Source organism: Phascolarctos cinereus, unplaced genomic scaffold (genome assembly GCF_003287225.1).
Source record: "Phascolarctos cinereus isolate Bilbo 61053 unplaced genomic scaffold, phaCin_HiC Scaffold_4;HRSCAF=312, whole genome shotgun sequence".
Lineage (NCBI taxonomy): Eukaryota > Metazoa > Chordata > Mammalia > Diprotodontia > Phascolarctidae > Phascolarctos > Phascolarctos cinereus.
Window position 1 is genome coordinate 312,202,262 of NW_027555847.1, and position 21,249 is coordinate 312,223,510.

Here is a 21,249-nt window from a genome sequence, read left to right on the forward strand (position 1 = left end):
TGGGATGTTCTGATTAATTGTCTATTCTGATTTAATGAAGTTATTTTATCACATACTGTGTATAACATACATTTGTATTAAAATCATATTCTGAGCCCCCATTCAGTACAACACTCTCCTTTAGTATACCAAGAAAGATACCAATCCAATGGCAAAAAGCACTTAAGATGTCACAGCAGTGAAAGTACTCAAATAGTAGAGTTATTCTCTGTCCTCATATACAAATGGGTGCCATTTCCCACACCTTCCCAGATGGGGAATGTAGTAGAAATGTCACAGGGACAAATTTACAAAGGAGTCAGGAACAAGTCAATTGGTTTCTCTGTGTCCTTTCAGAAGCTAGCATGAAGGTATGTTAACTTTTAGGGGCAGGTCAGAATCTGCTGCCTCCTCTCAGCATGCCTCTGAAGTCATCGGGGTTCTTCCAGGTACTCCTGGGTTTGGGGATGCCACATTAGCACCATCCCATCTCAGCACCATCCCACCTTCTTCCCTTATTCTGCCTTTCCATTTTGACTATAGCCTACAGCTTGCTTATCTCATGACACCTCTGGACACTGAACCCAGTTGCTTGTCCATTTCTCTTTTCCATCTCCTACTTCTCTCTCTCTCTCTCTCTCTCTCTCTCTCTCTCTCTCTCTCTCTCTCTCTCTCTCTCTCTCTCTCTCTCTCTCTCTCTCTCTCTTTCCACACAGCTAGTAAGTACTATGTATCTGAGGCCAAATTTGAACTCAGGTCCTCCTGAATCCAGGGCTAGTGCTCTATCCACTGCGCCACCTAGTGCCTCTATAACTCCCTCTTTCCACGCAGCTTTCTCACTCTTCCTTTTAAAAAAAAAAAGGTTCTTGGTCTTTCCACAAAGAGGCCTTGGCTCAGGACTAATGTGGACCAGGTTCAATCCTGTGGGGTCTTGACCCCAAAAAGAAGGGATCAGGCTTTTCTCAAACTCCAAAGCTCATTATGTCTCTACCCTGAGATAAACTGTCTTAAACTAAGCTTAGTTTTACCTTATGTTTAGGGTCTCTCTAAAAGGAATTAACAGGATTTCTTTTAGAAAAATGACTCATTATGTAAAATAGTAACTATCAGGTATCCTCTACCACACACACACACACACACACACACACACACACACACACACACACACACACACACACATACAGAGTAAAGACTCCTCCCAGGAAAGTTGTGGGAATACTGATCAGAAATATTTTAAAAATTTTTATTTATTTAATTTTTAATATATGGAAAAAAACAAACATTTCCATTACATAGTATGATAAAAAGATAATTGTACCTCAAACTGCAAATCTATTATGTGCAACTTGTTATTCTTTTTCAATATATAATAAAGTTATCGTGTACATTTTTTCTTTTTTTTTTCCCTCCACCCCTGCTCTAGAGATGGCTACCATTAGACGGAAATATGTATATATGTAAAATCATTCTATACATAATTCTATTTACCAGTTCTTTCTATGGATGCAGATAGTATCTTCCTTCATATGAGATATTGTATATTAACCTTAGAGCAGTACTTACTATCTGAGTAGCAACTCAAGGTCCATATCTTCTAGCCAACATAGCATGTATGGCGTATGTTTCTGGTGGTAGTCATCTCCTCCAAGAAGGGAACAGTTATTTTAGGACTCTTAAGGCAAGGTATCTACCATGGCCAGAAACATACATCCTAAGATCATTATGTTGTCACCTATACTCAGGAAAAGAAATATAAAGCAGTAAAGGTAGACAGGGACTTGAAGTCAAGTCTCAGGCTTAGCTAGGCAAGCACATATTTTCACTACCATTTGTGTGTAGTCACCATTGCTGCTCTTCAGGATAGGGAAGAGATACATTTCTCCTCTTCACATATCACTCACTGATGGAATGGAAGCCTAAGAGAAAGCAGATATTGGCTGTGTCCCAACAAAGAGGCAAGCTCAAAAAAGGAGGAAGATTTCTCTTTACTTCCTAATCTAGCTTACTGAAGAAATCTTCCCGGCTCAGAAACTAATTGTCTTTGATTTTAATCTTTGAAACTAAATTGCCTTCTTCCATTATAGGGACTAGGAGACCAACAAGGAGGCTCTGGTCATGCATATCTTTTAACAAGGTGTTAGGAAGTGTTCAAATCCAACTCCCTGCTACATGTTTGAATTATCTAATGCACTATCCAAGTCTAGGGGAGAAGGACTCCCAGGAATCCAATCTCACTCCAATAATCAGTTTTCTCTCAGTACATTCCTCTATCACCCCCTAATTTTATTTTTTAGATATTATCCCTTCATATTCAACTCACACCTGTGCTCTGTATCTATATATACCCCTTCTAAACACTCTAATATTGCAAAAGGTCTTATGAATTACAGATATCTTCTCATGTAGGAATGTAAAGTTTAACCTTATTAATTATGATTTCCCTTTTCTGTTTACCTTTTTATGCTTCTTTTGAGGCTTGTATTTGAAAGTCAAATTTTCTATTCAGCTCTGGTCTTTTCATAAAGAATGCTTCAAAATCCTCAATCTCATTGAATGCCCATTTTTCCCCTTGAAGGATTATATTCAGTTTTGCTGGGTAGGTGATTCTTGGTTGTAATCCTAGCTCCTTTGCCCTCCAGAATATCATATTCCAAGCCTGCTGATCCTTTAATGTAGAACCTGCTAAATCTTGTGTTATCCTGACTGTGGCTTCATGGTACTTGAATTATTTCTTTCTGGCTGCTTGCAATATTTTCTCCTTGACCTAGGGCCTCTGGAATTTGGCTATAACATTTCTGGGAGTTTTCATTTTGGAATCTCTTTCAGGAAGGTGATTGGTGGATTCTTTCAATTTCTATTTTACCCTTTGGTTCTAGAATATCAGGACAGTTTTCCTTGATAACTTTTTTTTATTTTATAATTTTATTTGGAAAAAAATACACCAAAAAAAAAGTCTCTCTTCTCTCCCAGCTGGCAAGTTGTAATGAGGGAAGGTCACTGAGTCCTTTCAGAAAAGGAAGGTATTTCCCACTGAACTGAAACCTCATAGCACTGTTCAACAGAGCTGCTGTGAAGCCACCAGGCTTATCTGGACACAGCCTAGGGCTATCCATCCTGCTGCTGGATGAAAGGGTTTGGAATGGCCTCCATACCATCCTGAGGGCAAATCAGCAGTACCGAGGTACCTCTGTAGACCACCAGCCCCAGCTGACGTGTATCTTCAATGAGCTTGTATTGGTCATCAGGATCTCTCCTATATTCAATGGTGCCATCAAGTACCAGATTGAGCAAAGGGTCAAATCCTTTTAAGATTCAACTGGCCTCTCAGCCTCCCTGGAACTTCACACGGATGGTCTTGTCTATGTACTTGGATAGGTCCAAGATGCTGCTCTTCTTGTTCTTCTCCTCTTCCTCCTCCTCCTCCTCCTCCTCCTTCTACTTCTCCTTCTCCACCATGTTGCAGCCATCAGGATTCCCTTTGTGTCTGGCGCCTGTGCCCTTTCACAACTTGGTGAAAGCTTCGGCTGAGGCACTTGCACAGATCCCTTCTTGAAAGATGACATCTAGGCTGTTTTTGGATCATGGCCTTCAGGTAGTCCAATAATTTTTAAATTATCTCTCTTCGATCTGTTTTCCAGGTCAGTTGTTTTTCCAATGATATATTTCACATTTTCTTCTATTTTTTTCATTCTTTTGGTTTTGTTTTTTATTGTTTCTTGATTTCTCATAAAGTCACTAGCTTCCATTTTCTCCATTCTATTTTTTTTTAGGCAGTTGGGGTTAAGTGATTTGCCCAGGGTCACACTGCTAGCAAGTATTAAGTGTTTGTTCTGAGGCCGGATTTGAACTCGGGTCCTCCTGACTTCAAGACCAGTGCTCTATCCACTGCGCCACCTAGCTGCCCCTCGATTCTAATTTTTAAGGAATTATTTTCTTCAGTGAGCTTTTGAACCTTCTTTTCCATTTGGCCAATTCTGCATTTTAAGGCATTCTTCTCCTCATTGGCTTTCTGGACCTCTTTTATCATTTGGCCTAGTCTGTTTTTAAAGGTGTTGCTTTCTTCAGGTTTTTTTTTGGGGGTGTGTGTGTGTTTCCTTTACCAAGTTGTGGACTCATTTTTCAGGATTTTCTTGCATCACTCTCATTTCTCTTCCCAATTTTTCCTCTACTTCTCTTACTTGCTTTTCAAAATCCTTTTTGAGCTCTTCCATGGCCTGAGACCAATTCATATTTTTCTTGGAGGCTTTGGGTGTAGGAGCTTTGACTTTGTTGTTTTCTTCTGAGTGTGTTTTGATCTTCCTTGTCACATAGTAACTTTCTATAGTCAGAGGTTTGTTTTTTTTTTAGCCTATTATTTGACTTTTAACTCTTTGTTAAAGTAAGGCTCTGCTTCCAGAGTGAAGGCTTCATTGTGCCAAGCTTCAGAGGTTTTGTGCAGCTGTTTTCAGAGATACTTCTAGGGAACTGGAAGTTTTCAGTTCTTCGAAGACAGTATAATCTAAGGAGAGGTATTTACTACTCTCCTGGCCTGTGCTCTGGTCTGTAACAGATCACAAGCTCTTTTCTGTCCTAGAACTGTGAGGAGGGTACCCCCTCCACTGTGGCCACCAGCTCTGCTGTGCTAGTGCTCCTCCTCCTCATTCTGGGACTGTCACCCAGGACTGTGACCTGGATCCCAATATGGGCAAAGCAACAGAGTCCTGCTTCAGGGCTAGCAAAAAGACCCCTACTACCTCCTTCTGACTAGTTGTTTGACTCCCTTACCATCTGTGGGCTGAGAACTCCAGAAGCAGCTGCTGCTGTTGCCACTGCTGATTTAGTCACCCAGTGGCTTGCCCCAGGTTTGTTGGGACCAGGTCTATGCTAGCGCAGCTTGCACCAAACTGCGCTCCTCTCTTATCCTGGTGCTTTCCTTTTCTGCTAATCTTCCAAGTTGTTTTTGGCATCTGTGGGTTGAGAGGTCTGGAAACCACTACTGCTATCACTGATTCAATTACCCCAAGGCCCAGGTTTGCGGGGACGGGGTCTGTGCTGGTGTAGCTTACACTGGACTGCACTCCTCTCTTATCCTGGTGCAACAGACCTTTCCTGCCAACTTTTCAAGTGGTCTTATGCTGGAAATTTCTTTCACTCTGTCTTTTTGTGGGTTCTGTTGCTCTAGAATTTGTTTAGAGTCATTTTTAAAAGGCATTTGGAGAGGTTTCAGGGAGAGTTCAAGTGAATCCCTGCCTTTACTCGGCCATCTTGGCTCCTCCTCTTCCTGAACATCAACTCCTCTATCTGTTAAGGTACTGAAGCTGGAGTAGAGATTTCTAAGTGTGGCAATCCCTGCCATATCATACATACACTAGTGAATGGTTTTCAAAGAACAAAAATAGCACAAAATGCACTTAAAAACTTAGTAAGCTAGTACTAATTGACACTCAAAGTCCAAGAACATATTCTTCCAATATTTTTCTCAAATCTATCCCTCTTCCAAACTTCCCATTTTTTGTTGGTAGCCCAACGAACAACAGTCATCTGTGTTCATAACCTTTGAGTCATTCTTGCTTTTCCTTTTCCCTCACCTCCACAAAAGAGATGCCTCTCCACAAGTTGTCCCCCATTTGTGGAATGTACTCCTTCCTTACCTCAGCCTTGTAGAATTCCTAGCTTCCATAGTATAGCCCCCTTATCAATTCCTACATGAAGTCTTTCCTGATCCCTAGTTATTAGTTCTTTCCTTCTTGAAATCACTTTGAATTACTTGTAACTTGAGCAGTATCTAGTGGACTTTCCAAGACTCCAGGGACTTTGACTCTCCATTTTAAATTTATCCTCAGATTTAAATTCAATCAAATGAAGATGCTCTTGGAGTTAAAAGACTCAGAAGACCTGAATCCCAATTTTGACATTTATTAGCTGCATGCACCATCGTTTCAAATAACTTTCTCCCCTTTGGCCCTCAGTTTCATCATTTATAAAATTAGGGCTCTGGACAACTTGAAATTTTCCTTGCCTTAATATTCTCCTCGACTTGGCTACCAAACCACCTGTTTGCTTGATCTTGTGTTCCGTGTATGAATTTTGTCTTCCAGCTAACTTAAGCTCCATTCTAGTGTCTTATTCATCTTTAAATCTTCTCCAGATCCAGCAAAGTGCTCTGTATGCTCCACCTTCCAGGGACAGACGCTGAAAATCTTTACTTGTGCACATAATTCTTGTTTCTTAGTAACTAACCCCTCCCCCCCTTTTTTTTGGTGGGGAGGAAGTTATTCTCTTTGGATCTTCCCTAGATCTAGCAAAATGCTCTGTACACTCCATTTTCCAAAGACAGCCACTGCAAATTACTCCAGGATGTTTACTTGCGTACACACTTGTTATTACTTAGTAAACCTTTCTTTTTTGGGAGAGTGTCTTTCAGATTGCAATTTTGCTGCCAATTTAATGCCTACCTGTCAAAGTTAAAGCTCACAGGTGGCGCAAACATTTTGTCAAAGCTAGGGTAAAGCCACACGTTAGAAAGCTAAGAATGGACACACTAACAATAGAAATCTACATGTATCTTGACTGCACCCCGTCACGTGAGCCTCAGAGAGGCGACTACGTCTAGGACGAGCATACCCCAGAAGAGGCGAGGTAAAATTAGTCTGCCCCTATTGGCTGCGGCTCGAGGGGAGGGCGGGGCCGATCTGACCAATCCGTGACTGCGCCTGTGGCCACGCCTCTCACGTATGGGCCGGAGGGGGCGGGGCTGCTCACCGTGGCTCTGTCCGGTTCTCATCTCTGCGGTCCCTCCTCGCGATGCTGTCCGCTCTGAGGTCCGGTGTCCGGGTGCTGCTCCCAAGCTGCGCCGCGGCGCCGAGGCTGCGCTCCTACCACGGGGACGCGGTGGCCGCGCTGGGCTCCCAAATCGACACGGGCTCCGCTCTCTACCAGGTAGGCCGGGCGGGGCGGGGCGGGGCGGGGCGAGGCTGCGCGCCGGGGGCCGGCGGCCTCTCTCCTTCCCTCCCGTCTCGGGCCGGCGGGGGAGCCGGTTGTGGAGCCGAGTCGGGAGGGGCCTCCGGGCTCCCCCGATCTGCCTCTCGGTGTGTTCCCAGCCTCAGCTCAGCGCGCACGTGTACGGTTCCCTTCTGAGATTTACTTCCGGTGAACCCCAAAAGAACGATCAGTAAAAAGCCAGGCGCCCCCCCCCCCCGCGTCCCCTTCCAAGGAAGGGGTCTCTGTCGGCCGCGCTGTACAGCCAAGGTGGCGGTGCACAAGCAGTCACTGGGCTTCTGTGCCCTCCCCGCTTCCTGATCTCTGACAAAGTGCACCGGATTTCTGGGCCGACACACCGCATGTTACAGCTGCCCTTGCAGGTGTCTCTTTCTGTCTCTCCCTCTCTTTCATCTCTCTTTTTATGTTTCTCTTTTTCTGCCTCAATCTCTAGCTGTCTTTATCTTTCTGTATTTCTTTTTCTTTCTTTCTTCCCCCCTCTCTTAATCTCTATTAGCTCTTTCCTTTTTCTGTCTCTCCTTTGGCTCTCACCCAGGGGCAGCTAGGTGGTGTAGTGGACAGAGCTCCAGCCGTGGAGTCAGGAGGACCTGAGTTCAAATGTGGCCTCACACACTTGACACTTACTAGCTGTGTGACCTTGGGCAAGTCACTTAACCCCGATTGCCTAAGCAAAAAAAAAATTTTTAAAAATGACACTCCTTTGGCTCTCACTTTATCTTCTTTTTTAAAGGCAGTTGGGGTTAAGTGACTTGCCCAGGGTCACACAGCTAGTAAGTGTCAAGTGTTTGGTCTGAGGCCAGATTTGAACTGAGGTCCTCCTTACTTCAGGACCAGTGCTCTATCCACTGTACCACCCCTTCACTTTATCTCTTTAGCTTCCCTTCACTTTATCTCTTTAGCTTTTTCTATCTTTTTCTTTCTCAGTCTCTCTCTTCTCTATTTCTCTTTTCTTTCTTTTTATATATTCTCTTCTCTCAGAAGAAACAGGCTTTGAAGTGAGTTGCTTACAGTCCCATAGTTATTAAATAGCACAGTACGATTCAGACTCCAAATCTTCATACAGATATTATACCATGGATTAACTTCTGGTCCTGTCATTGTGTCACATATTCATCGGCCTATCCCCTGTAATGCTTACTCCACTGATTTGCATAGGTAATAAATACCAGCTCTTATTTATAAAATCCCTTTTTGATAGGATCTGTGATTTCAGTATCCACAGAGGTAAGAATAATACAATAATAATGATAACAGCTAACATTTACATAGCATTTTAAAGTTTGCAAAGCACTTTACAAATATTTCATTTAATCACAATAACCCTGAGAGGTAGGTGCTGTTATTAAGCATCTGTTCTATAACCTATAGTCTTTTTTCTTTATGTTTTGATAATTATTTTTAACATTGATTTTTAAAATTTTGAGTTCCAAATTCTCTCCCTTCAGTCCCTTCCCCGCCCATTGAGAAGGCAAGCAATTTGATATCAATTATACACATGAAGTCATGAAAAACATTTCCATATTAGTCACATGCGACTTATATTCTTAAAGCGTTGGTTGAGACACTGAGTGGTTAAGTGACTTGCCCAAAGGCTTTTACTCAGAATGTGTCATAAGTAAGACTTGAATCATTGTCTTCTTGACTCAGGCCAGCTCTTTTTTCATTATTACACACTACCTCTCAGCACTCTGTGGCTACAAATCCAATTCAACAAACATTTATTATTAAATGCCTACGATATAGCAAGGTGGGAGGCAGTGTGGTATGATGGATAGAAAGCCTGCCTTTGAGTCAGAAAGGATTGGGTCCAAGTCTCGCCTCTGATGTATATATTGGCTTTGTGATATTAGACAAAAATTACTTGACCTTTGAGTAGCTCAGGCAACTCACTCTCTAAGTTGCGGAGCAGTTAGTTATCTGTCTGCACTGATAGAGGGAGTTTTCCTTGCTAGGAATTCCCAGCACTTATGAAATCACAGATGTGGATAAAAAAAATGACATGGCAATGTCTAGAGACTGGAAGTACAAAGACAAATTATGACATAAAGTACAAAAACTAAATAATTCCCTATTATTAAGGAGTTTATATTCTACTCACCCTAATTTCCTTCTCTATAAAATAAGAATACTAAAGACTGTTTCTATTACCTTATAGCAGATCTGCAGAATTTGGCAGTAGGTAGGAACCAAAATTAAAATAGGTTAAACTTCAGGCTGCAGAAAGGTTTTTAGCAGCCCACTTTCCAAGTAAAGATATAATTAATGATTAAACTATTTTGCAAGTAAACTATATAAAAAAGGAAATTTCAACTAATGTCATTTAATTACATGTATTAAGATTTTTATTTATCATGAAATCACATTAATGTTAAATAACTTACTTTGCTAAGTGGTACAAGCTTTAATACATTTTACAGGTTTTCTTACTGTTTACATTTAGTAATGACTGAAAACAGTGAAAAGATATGACTCTCACTTTTCTCAGCCTGAAGACAGACTGACCAGTGGTTGGTTGCCATGAGTCGCGTGACAAACAGGAGAGAGCGTGCAGTGGCAACCCACCACTAAGTTACCTGAGGGGCACAATAGTGACTAGTGGAAGGCAGGTTAAGTGGGGCATGGACAAAGCACTAGTTACATCTTTACTTTCTTTTATATCCCCTGGGTTTTTCACAGGCCCTCTGAAATCCTTTGGCTGCAGCAAGTGGCCCACAGCCATGTATTGTTCAGGCCTGCCTTGTAGGGTTGTTCTGAGGATCAAATTAGAATATTTGTAAAACCATTGTAACTTAAATCCAGTGTAAATGTGAACTATTACTTATGCAAATCAGTGCTAGTTTTCTTAGTATATAAGATGAATATGAATCACAGATAGAATTGTGGACCCTATACCTGAAAACGACCTATGATGTCAGAATTTGGAAAACCTGGCCATGAATCTCTGCCACTTATTAACCAATCACTGATATGGAATTTAGAGTCTAACAGGTGGTAGGATATATGCACAGATAAATACTATTTTGGTCATAGGGTTTTAGAGCTGGAAATGACCTTAGAGGTCTTCTAGCCTCTTTTTTTTTTTCTAGTCTCAATGTCATTTTATGGTTGAGGAAACGGATGCTCTAAGACCCAGGCCCTTCCAATCTGGTAAAGTTATCTTTCCCTGTTCAAAATGTCTTCTGCCACTTTCTTTGGACTTCATCCTTGTATCATAGTTATTTATGTTTTCTTTGAAATGGGCTTGTTACTTTTATCAACACAGTGTTCATGACATAATGATACACATGTATCTCATGAATAGTACCTTGCACATGATAGATACTTAAATATTTGTGAAATGACTATAGGAATGAATAAATGAAAGAAATGAACACTGTTGCCCAAGGTTATGAAGGTAGCAAGTAACTGGAGAGCCAGGATAGAAACCTAGGTCATTGGATTCCAAATCCATTTCTCTGTCCAAATTAGAATAAGTGCACAAGAATATAAAGTGCTATCTGATCAAAAGAGACAGAAATTGCTTCAGGCTGGGGTGATCAGGGAAAACTTCATGGAGGAGATGGCCTTTGAATTGAACCTTAAAGGAGGGGGAGAATGTCATCATTCTGGGGTGTAGTAATAACCATTTCAGCCTTTGGGGGGGGGGGAAGTAACCACTTCATCTTAAAACTTGTGCTAGAGAAGGAAATGAAAGCCTGAAATAAGCTGATATGTACCCTAAATTTAGAGAGACCATATTTCCAGGGCTTCAAAGAAAGTATGGGTAGGATACCATGGGCTAAAAGTCTATAGGAGAAGTCAACCCAGGAGCAATGGAAAGGTCTCAAGAGTAAAATTGTGAATGCAAAGAGAGGCAATTCAGATGAGGAAGAAAATGGGAGTTGTCTTGTGAATGTTCAGATAACTCAGTGATGAACAGATTTTTATAAAGATATGTACAGAAGATAGAAGTCAGGGCAGTTAACAAGATAAATGCAAGAGTGTGGCATGGTCATGCAAGAATCATCTCTGGAATACCCCAGCTTACCCCAGAGTATGTTTGCACATTATGTGGTTTATATGTTGGAATAGATTGTAGCCTACTGTCCAGAATTCTTAGCCAAGAATATCGCTAGCACCATGAAAGTAACCCGTTCTCTTATAATAGACCATTGCCCCAACTACATTTAGCTCACTTTTACTTTTTTTTTTTTTAGTCAGGCAACTGGGGTTAAGTGACTTCCCCAGAATCACACAGCCAGGAAATATTACGTGTCTGAGGCCGAATTTGAACTTAGGTCCTCCTGACTCCAGGGCTGGTGCTCTATCCACTGCGCCATCTGTTAGCTCACATTTTAGATACTCTTCCACTCAGAGTCGGAGCACTGGCAAAAACAGAGTAAGACTTCCTGAGCTTATTTCATGGGGCTAGTAATACAGTTGGCTAGGAATTCTGGACAGTGGGGCTACAGAAAGATCTATTCTATCCTATATTATGAATATATTATGGGGTAAGCTGATTACTAGTTTCTCAGGTACTTATTATTAAGGAAAAGAATGGCTTTGAGTTTTGGATGGATGCTGATGCTCCCCTTACCCTCAGGCTTCTATTTCTTGCTCATCCTCATAAATCCTCATAAACAGATTTATTACTTTGTAATTAAGATAATAAATTCAAGGTAGTCTGGTCATGAGTACAACCACGTTGTGACAGATATCAGATTTCTCCTTCATTTTATATGTTAATCAGGCTTAGATTTGTGGAACTGAGAGATTGGGTGGTCCCTTAACCATGACTGTTGATCTTACTAACATACATTGGACGCTAAATAAAAGTAGTTAAACCCGCTTGCTAAGTCCATATCTTTTAGGACCTTACAATTTAAAACAAATAACACTGACCCATACAGATTTCTAACAGGGTAAAAAAAGGGTGATGCAATAGAGATGTAAGCATATGTGAGTTTTGTTCTTTCTGTTCTTGCTATAGAAAATAGAAATGAATGAATGAGCATTTATTAAGTGTTTACTTTGTGCAAAGCATGTAATAAGGATTCCATATAATTGTTGGACTCTGAGATATTCACACAAAAAAGAATTCGTTAATTCTGTAGACAGTGGTAACCAACAGAGATGTTTTTTGAAAATTTTCTCTGAGGAAGCTGTAGTGGAAAGAGTATTGAATTTATATGCAGACTAAAAGGATTCAAATCTTGTTTGAAATATTAGCAAAGTCTCAAGCTTGCTCTTGCTTTGGTTTTTAAATTTCTCAATTTTTTTCCTTCTGGAAATTCTTTTTCTCTGTTGATCTTCCTTCCTTTTTCCCCCTAGCTACACATAGATCACATACTCCAAAGTACTTGAAAATCCCTAGAAATAGGTGCTAATATATTTGGGCTGCTTTGAATGTGTAATTTTCTATTTTTGAGCCTTTTATAAGCTAGGTGTTACAGTTAGCTGCATATCAACCTTTATTAAATTCCTATTGTGCGTACAATACAGAAGCTCTACATTCTGATTATGTGCCAGAAACTGATTGAAATAAAACCTCTGCCCTTGAGGAGCTTGCATTTCTGTAGAACACATTTCAAGATTTATGTGTTCTTTAATAGTTGTTTATTTTTCTCTATATTTGATGCTTTTCTCTCAGATTAGAAATAATTTAGTATTGAGGGTAGAGGTGGGATAATGGTTAAAAAAAAGGCTAGACAGACTTTTATTCATTCTTTAAATTAAAAATGCAAATTGAAGATAGGTTGTAAGGATGGAAAAGATTCCAGTACTTTTGGGAGAAGTTAAGCAATCTCTCTCTTGCTTCTTTTGCAATATTATGGAGCCAGTGACTACACTTGCTGGTTTGAGAACTCCCTGTATATGGGATTGTTGAGAAATTTCCCTCCTACTCTAGGCTTAGCCTTGTTTAAAACAGAGGAAACAAAGGTTATTCTTAACACAATAATAGTAGTAGTTATAATACATGTTAACTTTTCCTGCAATTTGCTGATTTTGTAGTTCTTGCTTACAGCAGCTTGGAGCGAGAAAGAGGAAAACTGGTTTGAGAACTCTCTGTTTTGTCCATATCTATCTTCCCCCCCCATATCTATCTTTTTTACAAGAATAGTATGAGCTAATTTATCAAATATTATGCTGGGTAAATAGAGTTTTTAGCATTTTCCTGATCTACCAGATTAGAAATCCTTTAAAAAAATGAAATGAATTAATGAAATATGAATGTATGAAATAAATGATATAATGAATGAAATAAATTTAGTTTGAAATGATATGTAAATGAAGTATCATTTTAATTGATCTCTTTTGTTGTTATATCACCTACAATCATCTACAAAGGACCTGCCTCCTTTCTTAGTGAAAGAACTGTCCATTGTAACAAAGATTGAAAAGGAAGGGTAAAAAGCAGTCAGGCAAAGTCAATATATCAATCCTTTTTGACAACATTTGCGGTATTCTGTACCCATAGTCCCCACCTCCTTAAAGAGGGGAATTGAGTTTTTTAGTTCTTACAGGGCTATACTTAGTCATTGTAATTGCACAGTATTCACTTTCTTTTTTCTTTGTTTTTACATTTACATTGTTATTAGCGTCTTATACATTATTCTTCTGGGTCTTCCTATTTTCTTCACTCTTTTAGGCATCTACGTTCCCATGCTTTTTTGAATTCTTCATATTATTTGTTTCTTAGGACTATGTAATATTTAATTGCATTCATGTACAGTAATTTATTTAGCCATTCTGTTTTACTTGATGGGAATCTACTTTCTTTTCAGTTCTTTGATGCCACAAAACATATTACATTGTTATAAATATTTTGGTGTGTATGGGCCTTTTTCTTTATGTGTTTGACTTTCTTGGGTTATATTACCAACAGTGGAATCTGGATATAATAGTATGGACATTTTACCTTCTTTATTAGCTACTAATCCCTCTTTTATTATCTTTGCAAATTGACTGAATATAGCATAAAACTTCAGAGTTGTTTTGATGAGACTCATTTATTAGGGCAAATTTGCTTTTAATTTTGATTCCACATCCTGTTTGTTTGACTTCATAAGCATTAAGATGGAATCAGATTGGTGACTGGGTCTTTTTGATGCTAGAAAAAGCAAAAGAATAGCTGTGACAGACTGAAGCACTACTCATAGAATCATAAAATTATATTAGATTTTGAGGAGTTTTGTTACCTTGATTTGAGGCAGATTCAAATTATTTATAAAATATAACTGTCTTAAAAATACAGCTTAAAATATGTCTTAAAAATTGTATGCAACCTCTCTTGATGATACATTCCATTGCTTTACAAAAACTAAAGATTAGTTGGTTAGTTGAAAAAATATTAGTTGTACAAATAGCTGATTATTTCAGAGATCATAATAATTAGAGTTTTAGAACTGGAATAAGCCTAAAAAGCTATTTAACTGCAATCCTCTCATTTTATGATTGTCTCATGGAAGTTAAATGATTTGTCTAAGGTCAGGTTTCTTAAGAATCAAAGTATCTCCAAGTGAAAGAAGCTGTTTTTTCCCTTTTCTTTCTTGAAAGGGGTAAAATGAGCACATGTAACAAATAGGATACTTTCTCCAGTTTTCTCCCTGCCTATCACTCTTGTCTTAGTAGACAGGCAAATGTTTTTGTTTGGGTCTTTTGTGGGGCTATTAAACTGATAATGGAAATGCTGTTTACCTTTACTCTTGATTCATATTTTTGACTGTCTGGACTTATACTTGTACAAGAACAGGTTTATTTGATGTGTAATTGGAACATACTTCCCATCCCTGAACCTTCTAGACCTTCTGGTCTTTTGTCCTATTTGGATTGCTTTCTAGTTTCCTGCCTACTATGTACAATTTTTTGGCTCTCTGAACCCTTGGGTACTGATCTTTGCCTTTCTGTGCCCTTGGAAAAATATTTCTGACCTTTTCTCCCACCCCTATCAACCTCTAGCATTGTCCTTCTGGTGCCTTCCAGGAGGCGCTGTGGTTTGATGTCAAGAGTGACAGTCAGAAGACTTAAGTTTAAGTCCTATATCTGATACTTATTGGTTGTGACTAGTTGAATAACCTTGACAAAACTGTTTAAATTTTTTTACCTGTTTGTTGTATGTAAAATGAGGGTAACTGTTGGATAAGTAAACATAATGACTATACCATTTCTTAGGAAGGAGACACAGGAGGGCTTCTAGCACCTCTCTTGTTAGCAAGTTTGCTTTTGATCCGGTCAGATGGGAACATAGGAATGGAGTCATAATAAGGGGTTAGATAAGCTTACTTTATTCTAGTCTAGTATTCCCAAAGGGAGTTTGCGGATAAGGGGAGCTCCAACTCCTATAGCATTCCCTAACAACCCATTCTTGCAGGGGCTGGCATGAAGAGGGAGGCAACTACCCCTCCATCTTGATGGGTTCAGTTGAGACCAGTACAACTTGTGCTTTCCCCTAAATTCCCTCAAGCCTCAGTGGGGGCCAGTTGAGGCAAACACATAGATTCCCCTCCCAAGCCTTGATGGGGCCGATCAAGGCACGCACGCACAGCATTCAGCCTGCACATTCACCCCTGTGGGGGTCCTCAGTCACTGATAAATGCCCACTTGCTAAATTTATAGGACAATAGACAAAGAAGGCATATTGCCAGCAATAGCCTCATAATTTTACATCACTTGATCCCTATATCTACTGCGACTATGCAGTATAAACTATTTTGAACCATGATCATGAGAACTCATATCTAACACCTGGGAAGTAGAGATTGTTATGGCTATGGATCCTGGGAAGAAAACTCTAAGAAAGAATAACAAAAAATCCCCCTTACACACACTAAAATTCACCTTCCTTACAGTAACATACCAGCTACCTCACAGTGTTTGTGTGAGGAAAATGTTTTGTTAACCTTAAATCATTTTGTAAACTATAGCATGTTTAACAAAGCCTTTTATCCATATAACTAATAATTTATCTTAGTATAATAATAATAGAATGAAAGAGAGTGTTGTTTCAGGGAAGAAAAAAGTGACATGGTTCTTTTGGTTTGCATTTTACTTATTAGTGATTTGGAGCATTCTTTCATATGGTTGTTATATATGGTAGGCTGTAATTCTTTTAATTAGTGTTTCTTTAGGCAGGTGGAGTGGCAATAGCACCAGACTTGGAGTCAGACCTGAGTTCAAATTCTGCCTCAGACAGTTGCTGGTTGTATGACTTTAGTCAAATCATTTAAGCTTTTTCAGCTTCAGTTTCCTCATCTGTAAGGTGGGCATAATAATAATGCCTACCTCAGAGGGTTGTTGCAAGGATCAAATGAATTAACATGTGAGATAATTAATTCTGAGGACCAGTCTATATTAAATATAGAGTCTTATCACTTGTAGGTTGGCTCCTTAACAGTGAATTCTTTGATCTCAAAAACAATTTGTTTATTCAATAAGAATTTAGCAGAAATGTCTACTATGTGTGAGGCATTGTGCTCTCTCAAGGAGTTTACATTCTTTTGGAGAAAAACCTTGTTTACATAGATCAACCAATACAAAATATGTGAAGAACTTTGCAAACCTATGATAATGCTGATGATGACGATAACATCTGCTGCTGCTACTACCACTGCTACTACTGTTACTACTATCATATCCTGTGACCATTTATCTATTTTCCCATAACTTTTTAATTCTTCTTTTTTAATCTGTTCTAGGAAAACTATGAACGAATGAAAGCTCTAGTAAGTGAACTACATGAGCGAGCAGAGCATATCAGGCTAGGTAAATATAGTGACATTTATTTTATTTTAAAATTTAATTTTGTGCCTCTATGATTTGTCCTGTGAAGAGTTGCCAAAGTGATATTCTTAAAGCACAAATCTGACCGTGGTTCTCTCCTGCGCAAAAGTTATAGTGACTTCTTGTTATCCCTAGAATGAAATTCCTTTGTTTGACATTTAAAGCCCTTTACAATTTCTGCCAAGATTTTCTTTCCAAATTTATTATGCTGCATTCCCTTTTACAATCTCTGTCTTAACCCAACTGGCCTTGTTCTTCCACACATGTAACACTCTTTCCCTGTGCCATTGGCCTGCCTTCAGCGTGTGTAAGTACTCCTCTAACCTTTGCTTCTTATAATCTTCAGCTTCCTTAAAAACTCAGATAAAGTGCCACTTCCTATATAAGGCCATTCTGGATTTTCCCCAGTTAGTAATATTTCTCTCCTCCCTGAAAATAACTTGTACTTTTTATATGTTTTGTATTTAATCATATGGTTACATGTTGTTTCTGTCAATAGTATGTAAGCTTTTTGTGGGCAGAAACTATTTTTGATTTTTTTTTTATCCCCAGTGCTTTACTTACAGTGCCTGGCATACTGTATCAGTCTGTGAGTTAATCAGTAAGCATTTAAGTGCCTGCTGTATGCCAGGTACTGTGCTAGATGCTGGGGATACAAATACAATTAGTGAAACAATCTTTATTCCAAAGAAATTTACTTTCTAGTGGGTACTTGATAAATGCTTGTTGATTAGTTTATTGGTCAGAAAAGAAATTATAATTTTTTAAAAATCTGGACTATTCCTAGGTAGGGTTAGAGGTGTATTTCATTATATAATTTGAAGGGGTATCTGTCTGCCTCTTTAGTTTGCTAGGTTCTTCAACTAGCCTCATAAAAGTCCTTATAAGCATTGTGTTGTACTGGAAAGAATGCTATTGGTTGGAGGATCTGGGTTTAATTACTTGTGTTCCTTTGGGCAAATCATTCCTCTCCAGGTCTCTGTTCTTTCATGTGTAAAATGAGAGTGTTAGACTAGATAACCTCTAAGGGAACTTCTAGCTCAAGGGCTATACTTTTATAATCTATTGTTTGGAATAAGTCATGGTCTCCAAAAAAACCCTGTTGGTTACTTAGAATGGATCACTAACCCATTAACCTATTCATAGTTTTTCCTTGTTATTTGGTCTTTTGGGCAGGAGCATGGAGTATTTGTGGGGAGAGCAGACTTAGGCATGACAAAGATGGGTGGAGGAATTCTGCAATACTAGATGAGAATTGTCTTGGTTGCTTGCCAGGTGGACACCAAAAGACGGAAGAGAGATACATTTTACCTACTTTACAATTTTGTCTATTGCTGGTACAGTTAACGGCCTTAGAATAATTCTGATTTGTCAATTTTTTGTGGGGGGTTTGGTGGGGTAGTGGGGTTCCTACTATGTTCCTACCGTTTTGTATTTTACTTTGCATTTTTCTTTGTATACCCATGTGAAATGAGAGATGAGAGTGTAATTTGTTTTGGCCTCCTTCCCCCGCACCCTGCCCCTTTTTCTATTATTGCAGTGCTTGAGTTTTCTAATTTCAAAGTAAAACACTTTTCCTTTAAATTTTTTGTTAAGAAAATAAAGAAGAATTAGAAATATCAGGATTTCAAGGTGTCACCTTAGAATAATGAAATAAAATGTTTTTGTTGATAGGAAGGCTTGTTAAGTGGAAAGGATTGTGAAGAATAGCTAACTTTCCCTCACCTTTTGTTCCCTTCCTCTCTCTCCTTTACTTCTCCTCCCCAACTGTGTCATTTCTGCCTTTGTTTCCGATTTCCTTTGAATTTTACAGTCTTCAAATTATCTTATGTTTCAGCCTTTAATATTGCTTTTTGGAGACTTAATCATTTGTTCGGGAAGAATAAGGAACTATTTGTAGTTTTATTATTAATAAAACCCTAAGTACTAGAACTAAATGTGCTATTTAATTTCATTTACTACAATGCTGCACATATGTTAATGCTTATTGAATGCTGAATTACCATTTTATGTATCAGTAGTATAGTTGTAGGTAGACCAAAAAAATTCTGGTTATCTTCTGAAAGAGAACTCTTTTTTTAGTGGACTCTAGCCATACCATATACTTTGACCTTTATGAAGTTCACAGTTTAAGAAGGCTAGTGATTCTTTAGATCTGCTACCTAATTCCACTGAAGAAAGTTTAGGCTTAAAAGAAATATATCTGCCCAGTCATTCGGTCAGCAAACATTTATTAAGCATCACCTATATACATTGCCTTCACAGAGTCCCATCATAATACCTTACCATGGTATGGAGGTAACCTAGGGTTCTCAAAGACTGTGCCAGCAGAATGCAGATTTTGGCATTTTTTACAGTGCTACCAAAACTTTGAGTATGGCCCTAATAACAGATTACGTCTGCTTTCTGAGGACCAGTCTATATTAAATACAGAGTCTTATCACATGTAGGTTGGCTCCTTAACAGTGAATTCTTTGATCTCAAAAAAAATTTGTTCATTCAATAAGCATTTAGCAAAAATGCCTACTATGTGGGAGGCACTGTGCTCTCTCAAGGAGTTTACATTTTTTGGAGAAAAACCTTGTTTACATAGATCAACCAATACAAACTATATACAAACAAATAGAGCAATGGGCATAAGGCCCTGAAAATGTGAAGAGATCGGGCAAGGCTCTTGTGTAGGATGTGGCCCTTGAGCTGAGCTTCAGAGGAATGGAAGGATTTGTGGAGGCTGGGCTGAGGAGGGAAGACTTCCAGGAATGGTGAATGGTCTTGTATTCCAGTGACACAGACAAGAGGGATGGAATTTCAGGTCCTGCCAATAGCACATAGGCCCATTGAATGGGACAATATACAGTGTATGGAATAACGGGCAATATATCTAAAAAAGACAGGCTGAGAGCCTTTTATAAAAGGCTTTCATGCCAGATAGAGGAGATTATGTTGGATCTTACAGGCATGAGAGAACAGCTGAAGTTTCTTGAATTGTGGAGTGACATGGATCTGTGCTTTAGGAATATTGCTTTGGTAGTTGAATAGAGGGGGGATGAGATTTGAGGCAGTGAAACTTTTTTATAATAGTCCAGGTGAGAAGGTGATGAGAGTCTGAAATCGGGTAGTATCTGTGAGTGGAGAAAAGGGGATGGATACAAGAGAAGTTATGGTGGTAGACTCAACAAGACTTAACAAATGATTGGATATGGGAGGTGAGAGTGTCTGTCTGAGGTTGTGAGACTTGGTGTTGGAAGAATGATAGTAAATTCTTTGATCACTAAGAAAATTTGTTCATTTAATAAGCATTTAGCAAAAATGCCTACTGTGTGCAAGGAATTGTGATATATTCAATACTCTGTGATTTCAGTGCAAAGGTGTATAGGAGAAGAAGGTGAAAAATATGTTGGAAAACATGATTTTCCATATAGTGGAGAGGTTGCAGTTAATTTTCAGAAGTCAGTAGCTTATAATCAAAAGAAATAGTTGCAAGAATCAACTGCCTCCTTAAGTGATATCTTAAGCTTTTAAAAAGAGTCATTAGGCTTTTATCTAAAGTGGTAACCTGTTTATTTAGTACTACGTTAAATATAGATAATAGCCTGCAGTATCTGCTTTGTTGTAGGACAGCATAGAAGCACAAGGGGCAGGATGTTGGACTTGGCATCAGGAAGATTTGAGTTCCATTTCCATCTGACTCTGGCTGTGTTACCGTGGGCAAATCACTTTAAAATCTTTAAGCTTCGCCTCGTTTTTCTCATTTGTAAAAAGAGAGCATTACCTGTAGTACTTGTTTCATAGAGGAGTGAGGAAGGTCAAATGAAAATGTATATGAATGTTTTGCATACCTTAAAGAACTATATAAATGGCAGTTATTATTGTAATGCTAATGAAATCATTTAATTGTCATAGGAGGTAGTGAGAAGGCACGGAAACTTCACATATCAAGAGGAAAACTGCTCCCTAGAGAAAGAATTGACAGACTCCTAGATCCAGGGTTGGTATATTTTTAAGTGCCAATGCAGAACAACTCTCCTCATTCATACTGTTATTAGAAATGGGTAGCCTTGTGCAATAATTAAGAACAAGGACTGTCTTTTGCCATTCTCTGCATCCTCAGCACTAAGTGCATTTCCTAGCACATAATTGGCACTTAATAAATGTTTATTGATTACCTGACTAATTATAGTGGAATTTCATTTCTTACAATTGTTTTTTAATCAATAAAATTGTAATTTTTGATTTTCATTTGGAAATTTCTTCACAACGTACTAAAGGCATACATTTGAAGATTGGCAATAAAGAAAAAAATACCTTTTATGTTGAGAAAATTTTTTTAATATGTTAGCTTTGTTTAATGACATTAGTTTACATAATATCTTTTTCCTCTCTGCAGATCTCCATTCCTGGAGTTTTCCCAGTTTGCAGGTTACCAATTGTATCCTAATGAAGAGGTCCCAGCAGGGGGAATTATTACAGGCATTGGCCGAGTGTCAGGGTAAGGACCTTACATATCTTCTGCTATGCAGCTCATCATGGAAA

General features: G+C 38.8%; 1 protein-coding gene and 1 pseudogene across 2 annotated transcripts in view; one reads left to right on the plus strand and one right to left on the minus strand.

Moving 5' to 3' along the window:
• Positions 1-1,324: 1,324 nt before the first annotated feature.
• Positions 1,325-5,585, minus strand: LOC144456535 (U6 snRNA-associated Sm-like protein LSm7 pseudogene; annotated as a pseudogene).
• A 1,099-nt stretch (positions 5,586-6,684) lies between these two features.
• Positions 6,685-21,249, plus strand: part of MCCC2 (methylcrotonyl-CoA carboxylase subunit 2) — an 86,751-nt gene continuing 72,186 nt past the window's right edge. The window contains exons 1-4 of one of the 2 annotated variants that reach the window (XM_020998486.2): positions 6,692-6,897; positions 16,632-16,698; positions 20,620-20,704; positions 21,104-21,205. In XM_020998486.2, coding sequence (XP_020854145.1) covers positions 6,763-6,897; positions 16,632-16,698; positions 20,620-20,704; positions 21,104-21,205 — 389 coding nt within the window. In that variant the 5' untranslated portion in view covers positions 6,692-6,762. Of the gene's footprint in view, positions 6,898-16,631; positions 16,699-20,619; positions 20,705-21,103; positions 21,206-21,249 lie in introns of both variants that reach the window. The other variant, XM_078153151.1, reaches the window with a different exon arrangement.